General features: G+C 43.9%; 1 protein-coding gene across 3 annotated transcripts in view; it reads left to right on the forward strand.

Annotated features, from left to right (window-relative positions):
- Positions 1-24726, forward strand: part of ARHGEF18 (Rho/Rac guanine nucleotide exchange factor 18) — a 48569-nt gene extending 23843 nt beyond the window's left edge. For 2 of the 3 annotated variants that reach the window (XM_050321380.1, XM_050321378.1), the window contains 20 exons: positions 1245-1308; positions 4320-4464; positions 5264-5376; positions 5530-5667; positions 6131-6381; positions 7129-7254; positions 8446-8563; positions 9143-9391; positions 10220-10296; positions 12059-12237; positions 12646-12737; positions 13020-13208; positions 13851-13988; positions 15029-15144; positions 15575-15631; positions 15909-15956; positions 16524-16991; positions 17719-18046; positions 19730-19852; positions 19946-24726. In XM_050321380.1, the coding sequence (XP_050177337.1) occupies positions 1245-1308; positions 4320-4464; positions 5264-5376; positions 5530-5667; positions 6131-6381; positions 7129-7254; positions 8446-8563; positions 9143-9391; positions 10220-10296; positions 12059-12237; positions 12646-12737; positions 13020-13208; positions 13851-13988; positions 15029-15144; positions 15575-15631; positions 15909-15956; positions 16524-16991; positions 17719-18046; positions 19730-19852; positions 19946-20106 (3180 nt within the window). In that variant the 3' untranslated portion in view covers positions 20107-24726. The remainder of the gene's footprint in view (positions 1-1244; positions 1309-4319; positions 4465-5263; positions 5377-5529; positions 5668-6130; positions 6382-7128; positions 7255-8445; positions 8564-9142; positions 9392-10219; positions 10297-12058; positions 12238-12645; positions 12738-13019; positions 13209-13850; positions 13989-15028; positions 15145-15574; positions 15632-15908; positions 15957-16523; positions 16992-17718; positions 18047-19729; positions 19853-19945) is intronic. The other variant, XM_050321379.1, reaches the window with a different exon arrangement.

The following is a 24726-nucleotide window of genomic DNA, read 5'->3' on the forward strand; positions in this document are numbered from 1 at the left end:
TTTTTGGGGGAACATAATTAAATTATATGGTGCCTTTTGAGTTTTGTGCTGCTGTGTTTTAATAGGTTGTGCCCTGTCAGAGCTGAGGGGTGGAGGGCAATTTGGGCATAACAGCTGCATGTTATTTCTAAGCTGGGCAATGCAGAATAAGTTATTTCATTGTGAACTGTGATGAACTTTGCCTTGCAAAGCTGTCGGTTTTTAATCTGTGTCACCGTGGTGCCTGTGATTGCACGTAAGGTCACAGGTTGGTTTCAGAGAGATGTCTGTCTGCCAGGGTCTTTTATTCTGCTATTGCTTTTGAAAAGCATTTCCTCCCCCTTATAACTAATAATACTTGAGGGAGTTTTAGTTTGGTTTAACCTGCAAGTGTTGATGACTTTCAGAGACTGATAGCAGATTAGGGAGTACTGTGAGGGGGAAAAGAGAGAGCAGAGCAGCTCAGACCTGAGCAATTAGAGGTTAGAGGAAGTGCTTTCAGCCATTGGTGATATAGCATGGAACTCTTTTGGGGGCAGAAATGTTCTTGTGGGGTTTTTGATATATAATTTTAAACATCTCGGGCCATTGTGCGTTTCCCTTTTAAACCAAAAGGTTCACTCGCTCTGGTGTTTTCACTTCCACTCTTCACCACCATCACCCAAACTTTCCTGGCAGAATGAGCCCTGACAAACCACTCCTGAAGAGAGCAGAGAGGGAAGGGTGGCACAAAATGGGGTGAGGAAGGAAGTCAGAAATGAGAACCCCAAAGGGAAGCTCCCCCAAAAGCCATTTGTTACAGCCTTGTGTTACTTGTTTAATTGTATCTCAGTGGTTTTTAATATGCAAGAAGGTTGCAGAAAGTTGTACAGATGTACCAAAGGTGCAGTTTGAAATTTTTATGGGTTAGTTTAGTCAGTATTGCTGTAAATTAAACAACAGCAAAAAGCAGGTGAAGACTGTCAGCATAAAAGGTCTGCTTTCATTTAATACCTTAATTATCACAGCTTTAGTTCAGCTGTAGCTTTGTTTTTAGTTGCATTTCAGCCTGATTTATTCTTCCTGGGATTTTTACTCCAAGTTTAATGTCTATATACCGCTTTTCTGACGCATGGAAAAAATAAAAGCTCTTGCTGCGTGAAATCTTTCGTATTTTCAGTGTAGAGCTTCACTTACAGTCAGGGCTATAGGACAGGAAAAATCTGATTAATTTTGGACTGAAAGTTTGCTCTGTATGTGTAAGAATATTGTCTCTTTTCCTGCAGCAGAAAGATCTGCAGCACAGACCTTCTGGATCTCCACAGAGTTCGCCCCAGTGCATTTCCCCAGGTTTGTACTAAAGAATGATTTCTGGGCTCAAGGCTTATCTGTTCGATTGTATTTTTTTTCTTTAATATGTTTTAAAGGCTATACACAGTGTGTTATTGAAGTATAGAGAAGGTCTCTTTTAATAAGATGGCTTCATTTTTTTTTCTATTGGGAACGGCTTAGAGGCTCCTGGCAATCTCCTGTGTGTTTTTATCTCTTTATCTTTTTATTTTTCTTTATACCTTCTTGCTGTGTAACCTCAAAATATCATGGTGAAAAGGGATCAATAAGCTCGTTTTTCATTGATTGGCTATTCTCTGGCCTCTGAAAAGACTAGAACTGTGAACTTTGTTTTACATCAGATTTTCATAATTGTCTATTTAAAACTTGCCTGCAGCTAGTGGTTGCTAGAAATCTCTAAGACAAGCTAGCACTAATGGTCTGAACATAAGTCTTTGTTGAAACAAAGTAGGAAAAAAGGATCTGGGAGGTAAAAAAAGAAAAAAAAAAAAACCAAGAAGAAAGAACAGCTGTCTTGCAGCATAAGCTCTGAAATATCTTCTTGCTCCTGGAAAAAAGACCATCACGGTCGCAGGTGCGTTAAATGGCATTTTAATTCGTAGATGTTACAAGGTGTGCGTTAAGAGAACAGACTCATTTCCTCTGAGGTGTTTGGGTGGAACTGGAGCAGGTTTATTTGATTGGCAGCTGTCAGAACACAGCTGACATGGGTGCCTGGGCATTGCTCTGGGTATTTCAGATACCATTTACATTAGGAGGTGGCTTCTTCACGACACAGTTCTTACCAAGTAACACAGGGAACAGTGGTTATAAGGAGATGAGTGGCTGTTTGCATGACCAAGAAGGAGTTTGTGCATTTGGGAGAAAGAGCAGAGGCTAAAATAGGAAGAAGGGCTAATGAAATGGGAGAAGTTGGCTGTGGGGCTGGTGGTGAGCAGCTCTGTGGTACCACAGCCTGGTCTGTGTGAGGGTAACAGCGATCGATGAGGGCTCTCAGCAGTGAGCAGACAGTGCTAATTGAACTCAGAAAATGGCTTTTTCTCGGTGCAGACTCTGCCAGGCAGCCAGTGCTCATTTTCCATGGTCAAAAGCAGAGGCTGGAAATTAAAGGAACAGCTAATAACCTGGGCATTGTATGTTCTTACCCACAGCATAACCCTGCACGCTGCAGTGCCCAGCCAAAAAAAACCCCAAAGATGTTGGATCAGTGTAAAAGAGAAATTAATTTTAAGAAAGGTATAAACTGTGTGTCTCCTATCCCTCTCCCCACATTGTGCCTCTGGAGATTTTTAGGTTTGGCCTATCACTGGGAAACCAAACTTGATGTTCCTGGCTTGTGGAGCAGGGAAAGAGAACTCAATGGCCATGATTTCGGTACTTCCCCAAGTGGAGATGGGAGGGTGTTGGTTATTAAGCCTTTGTTTAAGAAATCTACCTTGACAAATGGTGCTAATATCTAATTAGTCTCCTCTCAGGGCTTGGAGCTCATCACTTGGAGCTGATGGAAAGGACTCATTTTACCCAGATTGTTGTAGACTGAGAACGTGCTGTGTGTATAGCCAGCAGCTTTCAAAGCCAAGCTTTTGGGAAGGGTATTTCCAGCAGGAAAAGATGTGGTGATATAATGTCTGTTAAATGTCATTGATGAAACCTCCCCTGCAGCCCTAAAACAATTGGTGTGTCAGTGAAGATGAGAGACAAGCAGACGTAGAGCACGGGATATGAAAAAAATGTGGGAAAACCTGTTTCATGAGAAGAACCACAAATCCCTTGGTTTAACTGTGCTTCACTGAGCAAGGCAGACGTGGAGGAAGAGATAATTATCAGTGGAGGTACACTGGGGAGTGCAGACTAAGAAGGAGGAACTTTTGGGGGTGGGTGGACACCAGTGTTTACTAGAAAAGATGTAAATCAGCGACACATAAACCTTGTCTAGGAACTGGAGACCCCCTTGAAGTCCCACAGCAGCAGCCTCCTGCTCCTGGAGCACCTTCCTGACACTGCACTGTGGCAGGAGCTTGCTCTCTGCCTGCCATGGCAGAGCCCTGGGTTCAAGGATCCAAGAGATCTCTCCCACTCCCATGTCCTTAAAAGCACTTGGAAAAAAGGGCAGCTGCAGACCTTGTCAGGGACCAGTTCTGAAGATTGGCTGGCTGAGTCTTTGGCTTTGACTTCCCTGAAGTTCCCTTTTTAAAAGGATGTATTTTGTCTCCTGGTCCTTATCACTCATTACAGACATTAGTGCTAAATAATTGTATCCATTTTTTATAAGTCTATTACAGGCTTCCACGTATTGTGTAATAGTGATTAAAGTTTCAAATATCTTTTCCAGTTCACAGTCTGCCTAGATCTAAAAAGCATTAAAAAGCTGCAGTATTAAAATTAAATTTAGCTCTGGTATCTATTATGTGCAGTGTGTGTGTGCTTGCAGATATAAATCGCTGCCAGCAATAAGCATTGCAGAGAACTTGTGGTTTTTCTGTGATCTCTGATTTTTCTTGTTTGCCACGAGATGTTCTATGCCCTTATACGGTGGGGTGTGAATAATTGTGTGTAGGTTCTGGTGTTTTACTAAAGGAGAAGATACTTTGCAATTTCCACACTAAATGGGCACAGTAGGGACCAATTTCCTGCACTTCAGACCTGCTGATTTAGCCAATACAGTAAGTTAAGTGGCAGCTTTACATTTCTAGAAGGATCACAGGTAGTATAAAAACAGAGCATCTCTGGGGCCACTTTACTGTGCCAAGTCTGAGGGCAGCCAGTGGCGAGCATGGGGAATACAAATTCAAAAAGCAGCGGCAGGAGCAATGCCATTCCAGCTCACCCCGAGCTGTCTTTTTGTGGTTCCTTTTCAAGGAAATGGAATGAGAATGTTTTTTTGGACAACGAGCTCTTGACATCCAAGATCCTGTCGGTGCTGCGGCCGCACTCGGAGCGAGGGCTGAGGGCAGGCGAGCTGCAGTGCCCGCCTCACTTTCTGAGCACCAATTCCATTTTATCCTCTTTAGCCACTTCCCTGAAGGAGCAGCCCCGAAGTCTCCTCCTGGGAGCGGATGGCACCCCAGCGCTGTCCCGGAACCTCGGCATGACTATCGCCCAGAGAGGCAACTCTCAGGCTTCACTGAACGCTGCCGGAGCCGTCAGTAAATTTGGGTGAGTGAACTGCTCCTTTTCAGACTCCCTGGCTTCAGCTGCTCCCCCCACTTCCCTGCTGTGAAAAGAAAAGCAGTTACAGAACCTTGGTTTTCAGGCTCAGGAGCTTTTAATGCTGAAAGTTGTTTTCCTGAACAATATGCTTTTTTATTGTTGTTGTTGTTGTTTAAATCACCTTGTGTTTAGTCCCTCTGTCCTGTGTGACAAAAGATACCCTATAAACAAGGGCAGTATTGGAGTATCTCTGTCTAAATTATCTCTTTTCTGGATGTATTTTTCTTGAATTGTTGTGAAATTCGGGAATCTCCTCCGAGTTCAGCTATTCTAGGTTGTTCTGGTGGTGACGGGTGTAGGAGACAGCACTGTTTGAAACTGCAGAATACCTTGATTGAAATAGCAGACAAACTCAAAGCTATCAGCTGTTTTAAGTAGCTGTTTGTTTTTGCTGTGTCCCAGTAATGCTCCTTTCCCAGTGAAAGTGCCCTTTGTACTCTGAACTGGGGCTCGTCACCAGGTGATGTCCTTTTAAACTTTTGTATCAGAAGTTACAAACTCTGCTGATGCTGCTCTAATTAAACTGCAGTATTTCAGTGGTGGACTTGCCAAATTGATTTAATTGTCTAAAGAGTGCAATGATGCCTTTTATTTGTTCACTGTAAGATAATTGCACTATAGTTTAGGACAGAGGCTTGTTAAGGTGGTTGGATTGTTTTTGTTTTGGGTTTTTTTTGTGTCAAGTAACTTAAAAAATGTGAATGTTCTTTATTGGTCCTTTGGTCTAATTTCTTTGGCCCTTTAGACTGATTTCAGGAGACATGGATGAAGGGGATTCAGGCTTTATAAAATTTAAGCAGACTTCAGATGACGTTGTCTCGCTTGCACCTTCAACAGCAGACTCCTTTTTTCTGGAAGGTATGGAATTTCTGTGCTTTTCAGGGTTGTTATGCAACTTCTTACACGGTCCTAAAGCAGCTCTGAGATGTTTTTACTCTCATTGCTAATGATGGTAATGAAGGATCTGGTGAGAAACAATAATAATGGAAATGAAATGTGCTTTTGGTCTAGATGCATATTCTGTGTCCCTCCGGAGTGAGATAGAAACAGATGCTCATGAGTTTGAGGCAGAGTCCTGGAGTGTTGCAGTGGAACAAGCCTATGCAAATAGACACAAAAACGTTAAAAAAAGGCAAGATGTCATTTATGGTAAGAGTTTATTTGTTATTCTTAAATCTTCTTCTATTTCATGGTGCCACTGTTCTGAAACAAAGCAGAAATCTTTCTTATGGGCTCCACTTTTGGCTTGTGCCTGGAAACTAAAGCCGAGTGAAGATTTTCAGGTCTGGTACCTGTCTTAGTGTGCAGGATTTCTGCTGTGAATGCTTTGAAGCAACCCACAGATTTCAGAGTGCCTCTGTAGCCAGCAAAGCCCTACTGTACAATCAGGGAGCAGCTCAACAGCCACTGGGAGATGTCCTTAAATAAGCAGGGTCAGTCACTGCTGGGTTGGGACATTAACAAGGCAAATTTAGGAGCTTCACACGAGCGTGGCAAAGACTGTGGTGAAGAAGATGATGACGGGTTTCAGAGCCTGCTCTTACATCTCAGCAGTCACTGCACAGCATATCAATGACTTCTTGCTTTTATTTTTGTATTTCCCCTGGCCCAGAGCTGATGCAAACTGAAACGCACCATGTCAGGACACTGAAAATCATGCTGAAGGTGTACTCCAAAGCCATGAGAGAGGAGCTGCAGTTCCCAAATGCCGTGATCAACAAGCTCTTCCCCTGTGTGGATGAGCTGCTGGAGATGCACGGGCAGTTCCTGCTCCAGCTGAAGGAGCGACGGAAGGAATCCCTGGAAGAAGGCAGTGACCGGAATTACATCATCCAGAACATTGGAGACCTCTTGGTAAAACAGGTGGGAATTAAATTCTACCAGTGGTGTTGACACTGTGAAACTGCTGAGAAGCTAACTGCAAGGGTCAAGTGATGTTATGTAAAGGTTTGATTTCATCCTGGGTTTAAGGTTCTCTTCCCAGTGCAGTGTTGGGAGCATGAATCCCAGGAATACATCATCACAGACAACATGGAGTGTTCACTGAATGTTCTTTGGGTGTGTGCTTACACATGTTGTGGGAGATGTGACTGCAGGTTGATTGTTCCTCTTTTTCATCTGTACCAAAAGGAAAGTCACATATTCCTCGTGTCCATCCCAAACACGGCTCTCCTGCAGTTAATTCTTGGTTCTAACCTTTGGGAAATGCAGTCAAGATCCATTGAACTCATGAGAGCTTTAGCACCATTCTGGCATGGAGTGGATGGAAAAATTTCTATGATTATTTCATGACCCCTCTTTTGCCTTTCAGCTTTTACAGTCCTCAGACTTCTGAAGTGCAGAGGTCCAGAAATCCTTTAAAAAATTCTCATAATGGCAGTCATTTCATTTTTGGTTACCTTGTGGTATTCCAAGCTCTCAGGTTGTCACACTGCATAAATCTTATTTCTGGTAGAGAAGAAATTGAAATGTTAAAGAAATGTCTCAGAAATCAGTCACCATAAAAGCATGTTGGAAAAAAAAGAAAAGGCACTACAAACCAGGAGTTTGTAGTGGAGATAAAGTTTACTCTGAATGACTCAGGTCTTTCATTTTTATATTTCCAATTAGTTTTCAGGTGAAAACGGGGAGAGAATGAAGGAAAAATACGGTGTGTTCTGCTGTGGACACAATGAAGCTGTCGGTCATTATAAAGACCTGCTCCAAAGCAATAAGAAGTTCCAAAACTTAATAAAGGTAAACAGCAACCAGAGGATTCCCACTCTGACTGTGCAAAATATACTTCACTGCTTTAGGCTTTGTTCTGTACTTGAAGATCTCTTAAATGTGAATGAGCAGGGTGGGAGGCATATTCTCATTTTCTGAGGGTTTGTTGGCTTCTTGTATTTTTTTAGATCTTTTGAGCTATTTGGACATAAAGCCACAATTAGCAGGTGATAATTTGAGGCAGGCTCTTGAGAGCACCAAGGACTGGGGAATAGAGTACCTGTTCTATTCATGGCTCTGGCTCTGCCTGCCCTGCTGTGTGGCCATCCTTGGCTTGATAATAAATTAAATCAATGAGAAATGCTGTTGATGAGCTACTGTAGAAAAAGCAAGGACCCTTAGTCAGGTTTTGCCCACCACATCATCCTTATGAAGCCAGAGGATTGGCAGTGTGCAAGTACTAGGAAGGGCTGAAGAGACACAAAGTGGAAGCTGTAACCTGAATCTCAGATGGCTCTGCAGAGGCCTAAATATTCTCATTTTCCACTCACCAGTAAGTGATACTATGTGAACTTTCCAGCGTAGCACTACACTTAGAGCTCACCTTAACCAGGTGTCTTTAAAGTGAGAGCTCTTCACTTTCAAATAAGTGACCAGAGTTTTAAAATATGTGATTTTAGTCCTTGTAAAGATAGATCTTGGTACTGTGTTCTCCTGCCAGGTCTGTGCTGTGTCTGCAGCCACAATAACTTGTGCTTTACAATCCTCCCTGCCTAAGCAGGAATGTGATTCTCTAGGTCAACCTGCTGGGGATCAGACAGTGGTAAAATAGACACTTAATTTCTTCGTTACTGGCCTAATTTGGCTGTTAGGTGGTTGGGTCTGGTTTTAAAAAAATACTTATTATATGTATTTAAGGACTGATCCTTTAAGAAGAGACAATCAGTTAGCAACAGGCAGTCATACATTTCAGATTTGGAACTTTCCCTGCTTGTCTCCACATTTAGTTAACAGTACTTGCAAAAAATACCTAAGATATTTTCCAGCACTAAAAGCCATTTTTTTGAGTGTTGCCAGAAGTTTTGCCCCAGTAAGAGAGCGCAGCTAATTTTGTGGTGCTGGGCCTAATGGACAGAAACGTTTTGGGACAGAAAACATGTGAGTGGAGAGGAAGTTAGAAGATCAGCATGTGCAATGGGTGTGACTTGCCTTGTTTTCTAGAAAATTGGGAACTGTCCCATCGTGAGGAGACTCGGTGTGCAGGAGTGCATCCTCCTGGTGACCCAGCGCATCACCAAGTACCCGGTGCTGGTGGAGAGGATCATTCAGAACACAGAAGGTGGGGTGTTTTCCAGAAGCCTCCCAGCTGTCTGTTGATACCTTTTCTGCTGTGTTTTGCATGTTCTTTCCTCACACGAGCAGGGACAGGCTGGTAGCTGCTTTCTCACTTCTTTGTTGGCTGAAGGTGCTGTTTTAGATGCGGATCCAGAGCAGTGTCACCTCATCAGAGGGTCAAGAGAATCACAGAATCCCAGAATGGTTTGGGTTAGAAGGGACCTTAAAGTTATCATCCATTTCCACCTCACTGCCATGGGCAGGGACACCTCCCACTATCCCAGATTGCTCCAAGCCCTGTCCAACATGACCTTGGACACTTCCAGGGATGGAGCAGCCACAGCTGCTCTGGACAACCTGTGCCAGGGCCTCCCCACCCTCACAGTCAACAATTTCTTCCTAATAACCAATCTAACCCTGCTCTCCTCCCTGCAGACCATTCCCCCTTGTCCTGTCCCTCCAGGCCCTTGTAAATAGTCTCCAGCTCTCTCGTGGCCTCCCTTCAGGTTTGGATGTTTGGATGGCTCATATCTTGCATTCCAAAGTTGGAAACGTGGCTGACTCTGCTGCTCTTTTCCCATAGCTGGAACGAGAGATTACGAAGAGCTGACCCAGGCCCTTAGTTTAATTAAGGACACCATCAGCCATGTAGATGCCATGGTAAATGAGTGTGAGAAGGGGCAGCGACTGAAGGAGATTATGCACAAAATGGAGGTGAAATCATCCGGGAAATGCAAGAATGGGCTTTTATTCCGGAAGGATGACATGGGACAGAGGAGGCTCCTGCTGGATGGGATGCTGTACTGGAAAGCTGCATCAGGGAGACTCAAAGGTAAAGGACCAGGAGGGGGGAAAAAATGCAACTGGGAAACGAGAATTATGTTGGGTGGTGGATTTTTTTTTTTTTTAGTAACTGTTTATTACTGATCGATTGGGTATAAAATAAGATGACAATAACCTGCTTGTTTAATAGGATATTGGAGGAAATAGCACTTGTTCTATTCTTGGCTTGGCATCTCTGCCATGGTGCACGATAAGTTCCTTATGCTGTTTGCTTATTATCTGGCTGATCTGCTTCCTAATTCAAGAGGAAGGTCTTCAGGTGGATGACAAAGCTTTGAGTCATTCTGACTTAGGTCTCCTGTGGAAAGGGCATTATCTGCTTCACACTTTGCAAAGCCTGTGTCGTGTGAGCCCCACGACACCTTCACTCTGCATAATGCCTGCTTTGCCAGAAAATCAAAACAGTGGGGCCACCAGGGAATATTTGAGCAGCTTTGTTGCTCAAGTGTTCAAGGAGAAGCTTCAGTGGCACGGAAAATTCAGCCCAGAGTAGGTAGGTGGTGCTGTGAACAGCTGCAGTTCCAGAAGAATCTGCTGCTGAGGGAGACACATTCCCTCTGGAGGAGTCCATGTGTAGGATGCCTGTGCAGGTGTTTTCAAGCTTTAAATCAGCTCTGTTTGTGCTTTGCTGGTTCTGAACAGTGTGGACAGCCCAGGTGAAAGGCAATAGCAGACCTAACATTACAAATGTTGATGTGCTGTTCCCTGACCCACAGGAAATAAAAGTGAAGTGATTTTTTTTTTTTGAGTCTGGACCAGTCTTTCTGCTTTAAAATGTGACTTCTTCTTATTTTTCTTGTCTCTGTTGTTGCTGTAGATATTCTGGCAGTTCTGCTAACTGATGTACTGTTGCTCTTACAAGAGAAGGACCAAAAATACACCTTTGCATCAGTGGTAGGTATTGATGCACTCCATATTTAATAGATGCACTTAAAGTATTTGTGACAGTGACAGCAACTACATGAAAAACACAATTAGAGGCGTCAGATACTTGTTAGAGGTTCAGAAAGAAAATTAGGTTAATAAATCAGCCAACTCTTAGGAATCACTTTTTCTGCAGGAGTTCTGGTACTTGTTGTATCCCTCCCACTGTCTCCCAGTGCAAACCAGTGTTCCCTTGCATCAGCCCGTTGGATCCACACCTGTAGTGGTTTTCTGGTGACCTGAGTGTGGTCTGAGGTTCACTGCTTCTCCTCTTCCTGTGCTGTGACTTCCCCTTTCACTGAATTTTTTTTAGGCTGAGGCTTTGTGCAGGTCACAGGCGTCACACACACCAGATCTGTGCTTTGAAAATCACTTGTAAATAAGTCCTGCCTCGGTTAATTTAATGTGCAGGGAAAGAATCTGCTGTTTCCATGAGGGACATGGTGACCATGGTCACAGTGCCCTGAGATTTACTGGGGCCAGAGAACTTTCCTGAAACACATGTAAGAGAAGCAGTAAATGCAGATGATGTTACTGCAGCACTCTAGAACATTCACTTGCTTTCCCAGGGCATTTCCACAGGTATCCTCAGAGCAGTTCATTGTGTACATCTTGTCCTGATCTAGTTCAGTTATGGCTGTAATAGAACCACTGGTGTAATTGTTTTCTTGGATGTATTTCTTTTTTAAGACATTAACATTAAAGCTGAATTCTAATGGCAGTAGCTATTTTGGTGACCTCAAAAAAAGCAGCTGCTTTTTAAATTACCCTCCTAATGCACAGAACAGGGTGCTATGTGGTGGATTTTTTTCCCCCTCTGGAAATGTGCTCTGCAGTTAGAGACTGACCAATTTTTTTTGCATATTTGTACCTATTCAGTTCGTTTGAAATTTAATATTACTTCCCCATTAATAAATCAAGCAAGTGAGAGGAGCAAATGGATCTGCTCAGTGGTCCTGTTTTTCCTGTGACCTCACTCATGGCTGGAATTGCAGTGCAGCTGCTCAGAGAAGTTGGAAAAACCTGGTGTTCCTGATTTAATTCACAGTTCAGTTCCTTGCTGTTGTTCTGGATTGTTCTGTCAAGGTCCAGCAGTTACAAAGAGCTGCTTTATCCTGGAAGGAACTTTCCAGGCTACGTATGTTGGACCTGTGCTGGATGAAGCCTGGATAGGTTTTTAGTAACTAATATCCCTCTGTAAAGGTGTTTTCCCTGCAAAGACTGCCAGCAAATCCAGTTAATCCTGGTTATACAATCTGTCACCTCGTTTCATTATTCTCAGGGCACCTCTGTGTTAGGGTTTTATTTCTTTTGTAGCTAACCTGCCAATTTAGAATCTCTAACACTTCCTCTTAGTCTCTTCTTTCTTTTTTTTCTTCACATGTCATTAAGGGTTTTTTTTTTGTTTTCTTTTTCAAATTTTGGGTCTGCCTCTTTTTGAGCAAATTTTTTTGAGCCTGTTCTTGATTTCTGGGACCCAGTGGGAATCCTCAAGGTTGTTTAAATTGACACACAGCTTAATATTCCAGTCAGGTTTTGACATGCACATTGTTCATTCCACGTTTTCATCAGGGCTTGATGGCAAAAAAAATGACAATGTCAGAAGTGTCCTGTGGAAAGGTTGGAGTTGTATTGTGATGTTGCAGCTCCTGGTGGGTCTGTGTAAGCTGGGAAGCACAAGTCCTAAAGAACATAAATAATGTAGTGCAATAAATGATGTTTTGCTTTGCAGGACTCCAAACCACCAGTTATCTCACTGCAAAAGCTGATTGTGAGAGAGGTGGCTAACGAGGAAAAGGCAATGTTTTTAATTAGTGCTTCCTTAAAAGGACCAGAAATGTATGAAATTCACACCAGCTCCAAAGAGGAGAGGAATTCCTGGATGGCACACATCCGCAGGGCTGTGGAAAGGTGAGTCAGGAGGGCAAAGCAGGAGGGCTTCACTCTTGCTCATCTGTCTTCTCTTTGCAGCTCTCAGATGTAAATTCATCTTAAAAATCCATTTGACTCTCTCTCACCTTTCTTGTTAAGACTTTAGTGTGCCTTTCTGTTTGTGTTCATTGGGAAGAAGCCACTGATAAAGGTGCAATAGAAACCAGCCAAAGACTTTATTCTGCTTTTATCTTAAAAAAAAACCATCAAAAAACCCCAAGAAATTTAGTTCAAGGATGTCAAATGCAACAGGGCTTGGGATGGAGGAGGAAGAATGACACCCAGGATAAACCACATCCAAGGCAAAAGCTTCAGGTTGAATCCTGAGATGGTTTTAAATTATCTAATGTGCAAATCAAGCACGGATCTGTCTTTCCTTTTGTGCAGCTGTCCTGATGAAGAAGGAGGGACATTTAATGAACCTGAAGCAGAGAGGAGGATGGCTGAAGCGAGAGCTGCGAAGTTAAAAGATTTCCAAGGTAATGACTTCGTTATATATTCCATGAGCTGCTTTTCAGCATCATCTGTGATTTATGGCTGTCTAATTCTTTATTATCACCTGATGTGATCAAGTTTCTCCTTCATAAGTCTTTCAGAGCGGTGTAAGATTATATAGAAATAGTTGCTGAAGACTCTAATAAGCTTTACCTGCTCCATGGGTTTTCCCCTTAACTGTTAATTACATCTCTGCATTTGATGTTCTGATCATAGAATGAGTGATAGTCTTCCAAACTGAACACTGGATTTGTTCCTTCCTTTAGAGCGTTTGAACATGAAAGACGAGCTGATCCTGCAAAGTCTGACTGAGAAGCAGCAGATTTATGCAGAGATGTCTGAAATGAATGGCTTTGAAGACCATTCCCAAGGATCCCGAGCTCGGCTGCTTTTCCGGGGGGAGGTCTCAGAAAACCTGCAGGGAGAGGCGATTTTGAAGTCTGCAGTGACTGAAGGTGGATGGAATGTGGGGCTGTGCAGGCATTCACTCAGCTGCAGGGGTGGGGACAAGCACCTGGGACCTAAGTGCAGGTCCTGAACACCACCCTGTAACAGCACAATATTTTTCTGTGACATGGTGCAGACTTCCTTGTTGTCAGAACCAATCTGCAGGAGAGGTGGAGTGCACTCGTGGGTTTAGGTAGAAAACCTGCACAGCTTGGATTGGTTTATTTGTTAAAATCAACCAGGGGAGTCTTGGGATGAGTCTGTTCAGAAAGGGTAACTGAGTGCTCTAATAATACACCAATCCTGAAATGTAATATTACAGGATGGTTGTATATTAAAAATAGCCTATCTAAAGATAGTATGTTTAGGAGGAAAATAAGCACAGGCTTAATTTCTCTTCTGAAGAGGAAAAAAAAAAATTCAAAAACAAACATTCAAGGCTTGATAATCTTAACTTGCAGTTAGGTAAGAGGTCATCTGTATGCAAAGAGCCTGTCATACAGAGCAAGTCTCATCTGTACTGCAGGACCTCTCTGACTACCTGATCTTTTAATTGGTTAAAACATTTTTTTTAAGCTTATTAGCATGACAACTTCTTGTATGGCAGCACAGACATGGCTGTTTACATGACATGTTCTCCTCTTTCCTAGCTGAAAACCTGCAGGACCTTATCTTCACTCACTTTGGCAGTGGATCCTGTCAGCCTGAGGATGGCTCTGGCTCAGGACTCCCCAGGAGGGCAGAGACCTTTGGAGGATATGACAGCAGTCCCTCAGTCTCAAGTAAAAGTAAGAAAAGGACTATCCAGCATTTTCCTGAGCTCCTCAGCTCTTTAATGCCTTCACTGCACAGAGAGTGAGAACCAGGAATTGAGGCTCTCACATAAGGAAAATTCTTCACCTGACTCTAAAAGGAGGATCCAGAGCAAATCTCCAGCATACTGGATTTTTTTACTCCTGATACCAACACTAGAGAGCAGAGTAGGGCTCTCAGTGTTACACTAAGAGCATAGCCCATGCTTTATGGCCTTAACCCATACTTTGTAATTACCACAATTCCACACAGGATTTTAGTTCTGTTGAAAAAAATGAGCTTGACCTGAAAACCTAGAAAATTGGAATTCAGCTGTCTGCTTTTATTGTTGAGTCACGAACACTTTTTTCCCACTTGGTATCTGCACAGTCACTAGAGCTTTGCTGAATCCTTAGATAATACAAATTGTCCTTTTGGCACAGATGATTTATCAGCTAATTAATGAAATGGGAGGAAAGACTAGATACTCTTTATCTCCATTTCTGCTTCATGCATTTATCAAAAAACCAAATGGTCTTTATTTCACTGGTTGTAAATCCCTAAAATACTTCTGTTGCCTCTGAAATGTTCTCCGTGTGTCATAACATAGGTACTTTTTACAACATAGTTTCCATCTCCCTTTACCTCCTTCCACATTCCCAGTGGTGCTGCTTTGAATAGAATATTCCTACTAACCAGTATTCCATGTTATGAGCCTGCAATTCCGGGAGCCACAGCCGATTATTTCCATGCAGACATCGTGGCTCCTTGACTGAAAATAGTGTCACAGAATTTGAACTTACTCTCCCCATTTATTTTAACCCGCTCTCCTCAAGTTTTTAGACTTTTTTTTGAGCAGTCCACTGTTGTCTGATCTCCCAGCTGGAATCAGCATGGAGAAGCCGTTGTGAATTGCAGTTGTGAATTGCTTCTGTCTTCACACTCACTGTGTTTTTGTGCTTACTCTGTCGCTCACTGAGTTTTCCCAGCCCCTGTGGTGCTGGTGTGAGCTCCTCACACTCCACTCCTCTTTCAGGTGGGAGGAAGAACAGTGGTGGTGAACAGAGACAGTGGGACTGGAGAGGCCCTGCAGCAGGTTCAGATGTGCAAGTCCATGACCTCTCTTCTGATGCAGAAGAAGGATCTCAAGCCGTATGTTGATTTTATGAGTGATTTAAATGCATTTCCTCGTGTTCCTCGCCATAAGAATGGTGCAGAACAAATCTCACAAAGTTAAAAGTCCTGATAGCTGGCAGGGCTGGGCTGGAACAGTTTTGTCTGTCAAATTACTCAGCTCTATTTAGGATGCTTTGTGGGGTAAGTTGGTAGCTTAGCACTTGAGAGACAAGATAAATCACTTTTCCATTTGCTCGTTTGGTGCTGTACCATTAACACTGCCTTTAATCACCATGCTCCTGTGCCAGCCTGGCCCCTCTGATTTCAGTATTTTTGATGTGTGTCCTTCAGTGCATGGGAGCAATCTCTGCTCCAGCAGTACCTGTTCCTTCATGGGGTGAACCCTTCCAGCTTGTTCTGGCAGCACTGCCAGTGCCCAACAAGTGTCTCTGTGTCTTTTTTACAGAGTGATGGAGTGAGGCTGGATGAGAGCAGTGGTTTGCAGCCCACCATAGAGTCTCAGGTAGGTTACTTCTGCTGTTAAAAAATCCAATGGCAAATAGCCACGTTATAATAATAGCATGGAAAACCAAACCAAAAAAAAAAACCAAACAAACCCACTAAAAAGTCATTATTTGTAAGATCCAGGGATTCCAACAGATTAATCTGTATCTTATATCTCTAACACGTGATGAATGCAGAGATGAAAGTCCCACAAAAAAGCAAAGGTGTTTTTTAAAGTCTAATATATCCAAACAGCTCTGCCTAAGTACCCAATGCTTTTTTTTCCTCCTTTTCAGCTTGTGCAGAGGATACAAACACTGTTACAGTTGCTCTTCAGCCTTCAGGTAAACCACTGTTTGCTATCCAAGAGATTTGTAAAGGATTAAATATAATAAAATGTATGCAGGTGTGAGGAGGAGCTACCGTGAAAATATTCCCTAAAGCTAGAATGAAGTGCACAGTTCAGACCTGAGATTCCAGGAAACCAACACTGTGTCTGGTATTTGGAAGGAAGGGTTAGAGCAGTTGTCTGAAGTAACTGTTTCCTTTTTCCTGCCCACTTAATTCTTTTGCTGCCTTGAGCTCCATCTGCTCCGTGTGCTCATTTCTTCTTTAAGTTGTTGATGTCCACGTGTGTCTGTATTAGTTGGTTTTGCTGCAGGCCTGTAATCAGCAATATTTTGACTAGTTTGACTCGGGGTAACAATTCTAGGTGCAAGAAACATTCACTTTGGCACACATAAGCATAATTTATTTGCTGGGCCATCTTCGATACCATGTTCAGACACCACGGGCTGTACAAGCTGGAGTTTAGATCTGCTCTGGAGGAGGACAAAAGACCCTGTGATGATCTAACCTGGTAGATGCTGTTGCCTTCTGCTGAGCTGTGCATGTGTTCTGAACCCCTGCAGGCGGTGATATCCCAGCAGGACAGTTACATTGAGGTGCAGAGAGCCACCGCCACCATGGCAGAAAAGCAATACCGCCTGCAGTCCACCCGAGGGAATCTGCTGCTGGAGCAGGAGAAACAGAGGAACTTGGAAAAGCAGAGGGAGGAACTGATGAATGTCCAGAAGCTTCAGAACCAGCTGAAGCTGGAGCAGCAGCGCCTGGAGCGGGAAAGGAGTCGGCAGCAGAGGGAGTTTGAAATCAGGGAAGCTCGGCTGCAGGAGCGCGAGGAGGAGGCTCGGCAGAAGTTGGAGAAGGTGAATCAGGACAGGGAAGAGCTGGACAGGCAGCAAGAGGCCTATCAGCACAACCTGGAGAGGCTGAGGGAAGCCCAGAGAGCAGTGGAGAAGGAGAGGGAGCGTCTGGATCAGCTGAGGAAGCTGAAGAAGCAGAACACGGTGTCAGGCACCTTCTCCCCAGAAATGGGCCAGGTGAGGAATTTGTTTCCTTGGAGCGTTATTTCTGTTGAACTACTTGCTTCTGAATAAAGGTTGCACTTGTTACAGCACCAGCCCATTTTTGCATTTTACTGGGCTCCTTGAACCACCATCTGAAATAGCTGGTGGTGGCTGCTATCAGAGAGATCAGAGCTTGGCAGTTCCCCAGTGTCTGTGAAATTCCATAATTACCAGACAATGTCTGGTAATGAGAATATTTTTATTAAAAGATAGAAATGGAGAATAAGTTATTTTTTGATTGTGGCTGACGGAGAACTTTTTAAATTCAGGAACCTCCCTATTGCAGGCAAGTGATTGCAGAAGCTGTGCAACACCTGTAGCATTTTGTACAGCTGATTTCTAAAAACATTTCCAGTGTTTCATAATGGGAACTTCGAGGTCTGATTAAATTGGTTCTTTGATACCATCTGAAAGTCCTGCTTTCCATCCTACCATCCCTCAGTGCAGTCTGCTCTTGCATTCCTTTCCTAGGTGCAGTATTAAGCAGTTTGAGGCTGCTGAGGTTCTTTTTGGTGTCCAAGGACTCACACTCTTGCTCTTCCTTCTGTTTCCCAGCAAGCTTCAGGCATCATCTTACCCATTCTCCCTTTCCCTAGGAAGCGTTTCGTGTTCTCAGGGTTGAGGGTGACCTCTCCTTATCGTGCTGGAGAGGGTGAACCCCCCCCCCATTTGCCTTAAAACTCCTTTTTCCTCACAACAGAGCCAGATGCTGAGTCATTCCATCAGCTTCAACGGGGAAGGGCTGGATCCCTGTCCAGCTGTGCCCAAATCCTCGGTGAGAGTGAGCGTGGCCGGGCTGGATTACCTGGAGCGGCCGGACTTGGTGCGCAGGGACAGCACCACCCTGGAGAACAGGCCCGCTCTGGCCCTCAAGAACGAAGTGCCAATACATCTGCTGAGTGCTACCAACCAGATCCAGAAACCTGCTGCAGTCCAGCAGCAGATCCCTACCAAGCTGGCCACCTTCACCAAAGGAAGCAAGGAGAAAGGTGGGAAGAGCAAAGCGTCTCACAGGACGGACAGTTCAGGTGTGTGTGTATTTAAGTCCATTTAAGGGCGTTTCTAATCTCTGCCAGCATCACAAGGAGACAGGACACTGCACTTTGAACCTCTGGGTACCCATGTAGAACCCAGAAATTAATGTGCCACAAGTTATTAGTGTGCTTGCTGCAGTTAAAAATCTCTTAACCTCTCAAAATCCTTATGTTAGGACTTACATGTCAGTGCTGTTTAAATCAGAAATACAACCCAAAGGGATAATGTTGAAAAGGGAATTGTGTCTTCCAGCATGACAGAATGATGGTGAGAGGTGGTGCACCTGGATGTAAAATCCCCTTGTCTATCTGTAGTGTTAAACAACAAAAGCAAAAGAAGTGAAATGTTTTGAGGCTGGCTTAGCCTTTCCTTACTCTCTGTCCAGAGTTGTAGTGGTGTTGAATGCAGTGCCTTTCTTAGCACCAGTCAGTCATTAAATACAGATCTCTGGGCCAGAATTGGGATGCTGTGTGTGTTGTAGAGCTGGAAGGGGCTAATTTTGTCCCAAACAGAAGCAAATAAAAATACAGTCACCCTGTCCTGGTGTAATTTCTGCTGCTGACTACTGGGTACTGGAGTAGTGATGTTTGCCAATGACAGAGGCAGCAAAAACCACTTTGTCTCTACCCCTTAAAATAGCCTCATTGCCAGCTCAGGGGAATGGCCTGTAATTCTAAGTTATAAAATTATCTTTTTAGTATTGTGTAGGATTCAGACTTGGCAAGTTTGACCATCACTTGGGCCTGCCCTGCTACAGCAGACTCAGGGCCAAAGCTGTCAGGGAGGGGAGGGGGAACTGCTTTGGCACGTTGTAGAAACATCCATTTCTGTCATGCCTGAAGTTTAGTGCAGTTGCAAACTTCATTATGATTCTGCACATAAATGAAGCCTAATATCCTCTTCCCCTGCATGGGAAATAAAGCTCCAATTCCACATCTCCCCAGGTTTATTTTTAATAGCTTTTACATAACGGTCTCTGCAGTGGAAATGTACTTAATGGTGTTTTTCTGTAATTTATATGACAGGTATAAACCACAAATACCTTGGTCTCTATTCTCTTGTGAGCATTAGTGGGGTACTCATGCCCATGTGCAGATCTCGGAATAAAAATGGAACAAAACTTTCTGTACCAGAGGCAAAGTGCCGTGTATTGAATTTGGGTTTCGTGACACGTAAGGAATGTGTACTGAGAGAGGGAGAGAAGTTCTTTGGATCCAGAATAACCATTTCATGAATTGCCTTTATTGTTGAATTAAGGAACTGAGAGGCTATGACAGCAGAATCAATGTGCTGTGCTGCTGAGCAGCTGTGAGACAGATGGAGAGCAGAGACAAAAGTTCATCACAGCTCTGTGTGTTGGAAGTAGCACAAATGGCCACTTGCTACTTGAATGCTACAAAAGATTTTGTTTCTCTCTGCTCTGCTTGGTAATACTGGGGTTCAAATCTGAGGTTGTCAGGGGCTGAATTAGAAGTCTCAAGGAAGAGGAGAAAGTATTCATGGTTTAAACAGCTGAAGAGAAAATTTAACTTGCAACAGCAGGACCAGCTCTCTGTGGTATCACAGCTTCCTTGGATGTACAAGGTGTCAGCACAGTGGGCCCCAGCATGAAACAGTGAGGTTTGTGAGGTACTGCTCACCTCAAATACTGATTTGTACAATGGTTTTTTTTCCAGCATCTGTTGATCAGAAGCAGCTGCTTCCCCCCAGGCTTGTTGCACGAGAGGAGGGAGTCCTGAGAGGCAGGCGGTCAGCGAGCCCAGTCCTCCCGAGCGGCCAGACCACTGCATTCCAGCCAGGTACGTCCTGGCCAGCCTGCCTGGCTCTGGGAATGCCTCAGGCTCTCTGTGCAGTGTCATGACTGTGTCTTCTTCTGGTTTTTTCCCCTCTAGAATTGTATGGCCCCACAGATGCTCAGCCAGAAGCACTTTCACCTGCCTCAGCGAACCTATTCAAGCCCAATAACGTTCAGGTTCAGACCTTGGTGACCTCTCAGCCGAGCCTGTTGAATGTGCAAGATGATACCAGCAAAGAAGATGTCATTTTCTTCTAGTTGTTTCCATTTGAAGATGAATCTCCTGACACACTGTTTCAAGAACTCAGGCCCCAGTGTGCACCGTGATGGAGACCCGACCCATCTTCTCATCCCTGCCCAGTTACTACGAGCAAGGACCAGACCAGGATTAACTGTCCTGCCTTGCTGGCTTTTCTGCCAGCAGCTCAGAATGAGGGCACAGTAGTAACAACTTGCTTTCAAATTCTCCAGTACATGGAAATGTATTGACCCATGGCATAGGTATAGCAGTTCAGAGCACGGTAAAAAAAAAAAGGCTGCCATTTGTTGCAACGTGCTCTTCTTGGAGAATGTGCACTCTTTGTGGGCACCACCTTGTAAATGGCTGTCGGTGATGCTGAACCTCACAGGTTTTTATGGAAAAAAAATGGTAGTGGTAGGCCCCAGAACGGCTGCAAATTTTGAAATCTGTTTTCCCAGGTCCAGGTGCAGGTCCAGGCCAGTACTGGGTTGTTGGTAATTAGGTGACAGTGAGCCAGTGTCCTTCCAGCCACGTGTGCCGGGCACTGTGAGCCCAGGGGCCCCAGCCCAGTGGCCAGGAGCGGTGGAAGAGAACAGTGGAAGAGAAAGGTGAGCTTCTGACAGCGCCTTCAGGGCAGGAGCTCCATCTGCTTGTGGAGGAGGAGGGTTGGACGTGTGAGGATTCACAGCAGTGGTGAAGAGTTGGACTGAGTGCACATTTCATGGCTGGGATCTGTGTCTGTGCTGGTGAGAGCAGTGCAGGTACCCAGGCAGCACTCATGGCTCGGTTCAGAATGAACTCAGAGACTTGGACTTTGCTCTTTGCTGAAGACATGTCTAAGAAGCTTCTGAATGCAGTAATTTATTGTCTTGTTTAATCCTGTTTTCTGCATCTTTTGTTTGTCTGTTAATTTGTTGGGACTTTACTCCCAGTACCAGAAGATATCAAAGCTGCTGTTACTGCAGAGACCTCTCTGCAGCATTGTGTTAGGAATGAAGGGAATAAGAACTGTTTGGTTTTAAAATTTAAATAATAATAATAATAATAAAAATACTCTTAGCTAAACCTGTGTTTAGCTGCTTTCAGCTAAACCAGCTTTGATACCTCTTGTTAAATGGGTCAGTTCTTGATCATGGGATGGTGATGACAAGTAAGTGTTCTGCTGAAAAGGCATTATTTCCCTTTGTAGTGATTTGCACAGTTGTTTTGTGTTGTATTTTTCACTCTGTATCTCAGATCCCTTTTTACACACCTCAGCCAGGGATGTGCATTCTGGGATATGTTGAATGTGACTGGTCAGATTTATGATGCACAGGAGAGATTGTTTAGGGGTATTGTTACAGAATTAAAGAAATCAGGATCTCAGAGCTTAAAAACTTGGATGAATACCTTTCTGAGCATGATTGATAATAGTTATTTTTATATCTTTTAACTCTGATTTAAAGTGATTTTGGCAGCAGTGGATGGAAGGCCTGGTCAGTTCTCCATCCATGGCAATGGATCCAGTGGAATTTGCAGGCTCCTCAAATCACTGAGCTGTCTCTGGGTAGGCCCTGTGTGCTGACAGTAATGTCTTTAAGGCTGTAACTTCACTTTGCTTGAGAGTTTTAAAATTACTGCAGTAGTTACGGTGCAAGAAACATTACAGATTTTCAGCAGAAAACACAGGGTTTATTTTCAAGTGGTGATGATTTGGGTTGTTGTCTTCGAACGAGAAATAGAAAAACCTAAATTTACTGATCGGGGGAAAAGAAAAGCCACAAAATAGTGACTTGGGCTTGGGGACAAGCACTCCTGCTGGAACACTTGCTGGATTTAAGTGTTGTTTTCTTTACTGGTGCAAACCTGAGGCAATGGCACTGAGTTCAGTGAGAGGAAATTCAGAACCTCGTGGCTCAGGGGATGCTCCCCCAGCCTCCAGCAAAGCAGTGCTGTGAAAGTGGACACACTTTGCTGGGAAGGACTGCTCGGTGGATCAGCAGCTCTGCACAATTTACACGTGGTGATTTCTGTGTTGCTGTGATACAGTGTTGGTTAGGACATAATTCTACCCTATATTCAGTTTCCTGTTCCTGAAAGTTAGGTTGGAAGGGAGGGGAATTCTTAAAATCAAGCCAGCAGTGTGAGATCCGACAACCCAGTCACACCTCTGCTCCCCTGGAATTGCTCCCAGTGAAAACTCAGAGCCCCCTTTGCCTTAAATCCACCAGGGTTTTAGGAGTTTTAACCTAAAAGCTGAGTTTATCCGTGGAATAAACCACCTCAGCCAAAAAGGGATGTCAGTTCAGGTGTTTGGAAACAATTTTTGAAAACATTTCTTTAGTTTAATTTTGTGCCTGTCCTGAAAGTGTGGCTGGAGCAGCTCATTGGCTGCTTTCTACTTCTGTGCAATGGATGGATTTGAATATAGAACAGTGACAGCTGGAGAGTAAAGTCTGCAGTGAGGTCTCATTGCTTTTAATGTTTTAACTTAAACATAATTATATTAATACTCATTATCAGCAGTACTTTGAATAAGTTTTGGCTGTTAATAAATAGACCCAGCCCCATGACAGGCCAGGCTGTTTTTCAACCCCAAAAAGCCCCTTGGAATATGGGTCTTCAATCTGAAATAGAGAAAAATTACCTTAAAAGTAATTTTCTGACCTCAGTCCACGTGTCTGGCTGCAGTTGGCTTCGTGAAACCTGTTTTCACCCAGAAGCATCTTGGAGACAGCATCTTCTCTCACGTGGGTGTGGATCATGGGTCTTGGTGTGGCTTAGCCAAGGTTCTGGAATGAGCAGGTGCTGAGATAGCTCATTGTTAGTGCAGGGTCACCCCACCAGAGCATGGGCAGGTGATTCCTGGAAGGCTGAGGGAAGCAAGTGAATTGTTTTCTTTGAATGAATCAAGGGCCTCTTCACTTGTGCAAAACTGAATCTGTGAAATTGTTATCAAACCACTCCAGCTGAGTGAACTTGGTTTGGACTCTGTGCTCAAATCTCGGTCCTAGGAAAAGTAACTCTTCTAGGCAAGTCAGTTTGCAAAAATACTGCTGTGTCCTGGGCTAAGTAACCTGCTCCTGGTTCTGAGTCACATCCTTTCCATTGGACTTCTCGATCACTTCAGATGAAAGTTTCCTTTTTAAGCGATTTCTGAGGATTGGACAGTTCAGAATTCTGTGCCTCCCAGGTGCCTTTTGGCTCCTCCCTGAGATGGGGTGTGGAGGAAACGCCAGCCCGAGCTTTGAACTGCCCCCGTGTTTGCTTGGTGTCACAGCCTTAAAATTAGCAGCATGTTTGTCCTTGCAATATTGTGCTGTTGCAGCGTGGAGGCCGTTCCCGTGGTTCTGATTTCAGTTTGGATGCTGGTGTAAAGGAGGCTTCCTCTTTTTTTTTCCTTCCCACCTGGAATGTGGATTCCTGAGGATCCCTCCGTGCTGAGCACGCCTGCCCTGTGTGTGTGTTGTGAAAGCTCCCCCAGTTTTGACCTGTGCTGTCTGTGGATTGTAGCTGTGGCCTGTCCCACCAATTGACATCACTCATCGCAGAAGAATTGGTATCCCTAGAGGCGCTTTGCTCCCCCAGGTCCTCGCATTCCTACCCAGTTAGGAGTCACTTCTAAATCATTAGCAGGCAGTTTTTGTCTTGCTGAGTAATAGTCAGATGATCCTGCATTACATGGAGCTTGGTGTTCGTCATTTGCATTTATGATGAAAGCTGAAACTTAAACTAGGAAAGGGTTAAAAGTCCACGTTTTGTTCCTCTCCTCACTCTGCGGATTGGGAGCTGCGGCTCCCCGGTGCTCCCCTGTGTGTTGTGCCCCCGGTGCAAGGGAATTTGGAGATTTTGTTGTCTTCCCCAGCAGTTCTCACATCTACAAGGAAACAAATCTCGTTGCCAGGTTCACACACACGTGCTGTAGGTAAAGCCAAGCCTCTCCCCTGCTCTCCTGCTCTGAGACCAGACCCGACATCTCCGAAACCACCCCGCGACTTCATCGACTTCATCGCTCCCCCTCAGCTCGTTCCTCCTCCTTGTGCGAGCTCTGGTTCATAACATTTGTGCCATGTTTATAAATCAGTTTTTTATATTTTTGTACTGAGAGCAATTGGAGCACTTTAGGAAAAAAGTTTTATTTCAAATTCCATTTCTTTTTTTTTTTTTTTGTGCCCGGAAGGAAAATAAACCTCTGGTGGACGTAGATCCTGTTGGCATTAACTGCGTGCATCTCACTCGGAGCTGTGAACTCTTCTTGATGCTCTTTTAGTCTTAGGTCTGGTTTCTAGGCCCACCTTGCACTGTAAAGATTTAATAAATAATCATGGTCCATGGTTAAATTGACCATTTTGTTGGGGAAGAGTTTGGTTTTGTTTTTTTGTTTTTTTTTTTGTTAGGGTGTAAACATTGTAAATATTTCCTTTACTGTTGATACTGCAGTAGCAACATCTTTGTAGTCTTTATTTTATTTGTAAAGTCGATGGTTAAATGTTAATATTCTGTTGAATTGTGCACTCTTGATTAATTGTAAACTTGATCTTAGCACACCAAATGATGATTTTTACAATGATTGCAATGTTTCTCCACTGAAGGATTTCAGAGCTGCAATAGGACTGAAACCAACTTCTAGCAATAAAAAAAAAAAGAACATTTAAAAA

The sequence above is a fragment of the Myiozetetes cayanensis genome, unplaced genomic scaffold (assembly GCF_022539395.1).
Source record: "Myiozetetes cayanensis isolate MyiCay16 unplaced genomic scaffold, myiCay2020 scf26, whole genome shotgun sequence".
NCBI classification, from domain to species: Eukaryota; Metazoa; Chordata; class Aves; order Passeriformes; family Tyrannidae; genus Myiozetetes; species Myiozetetes cayanensis.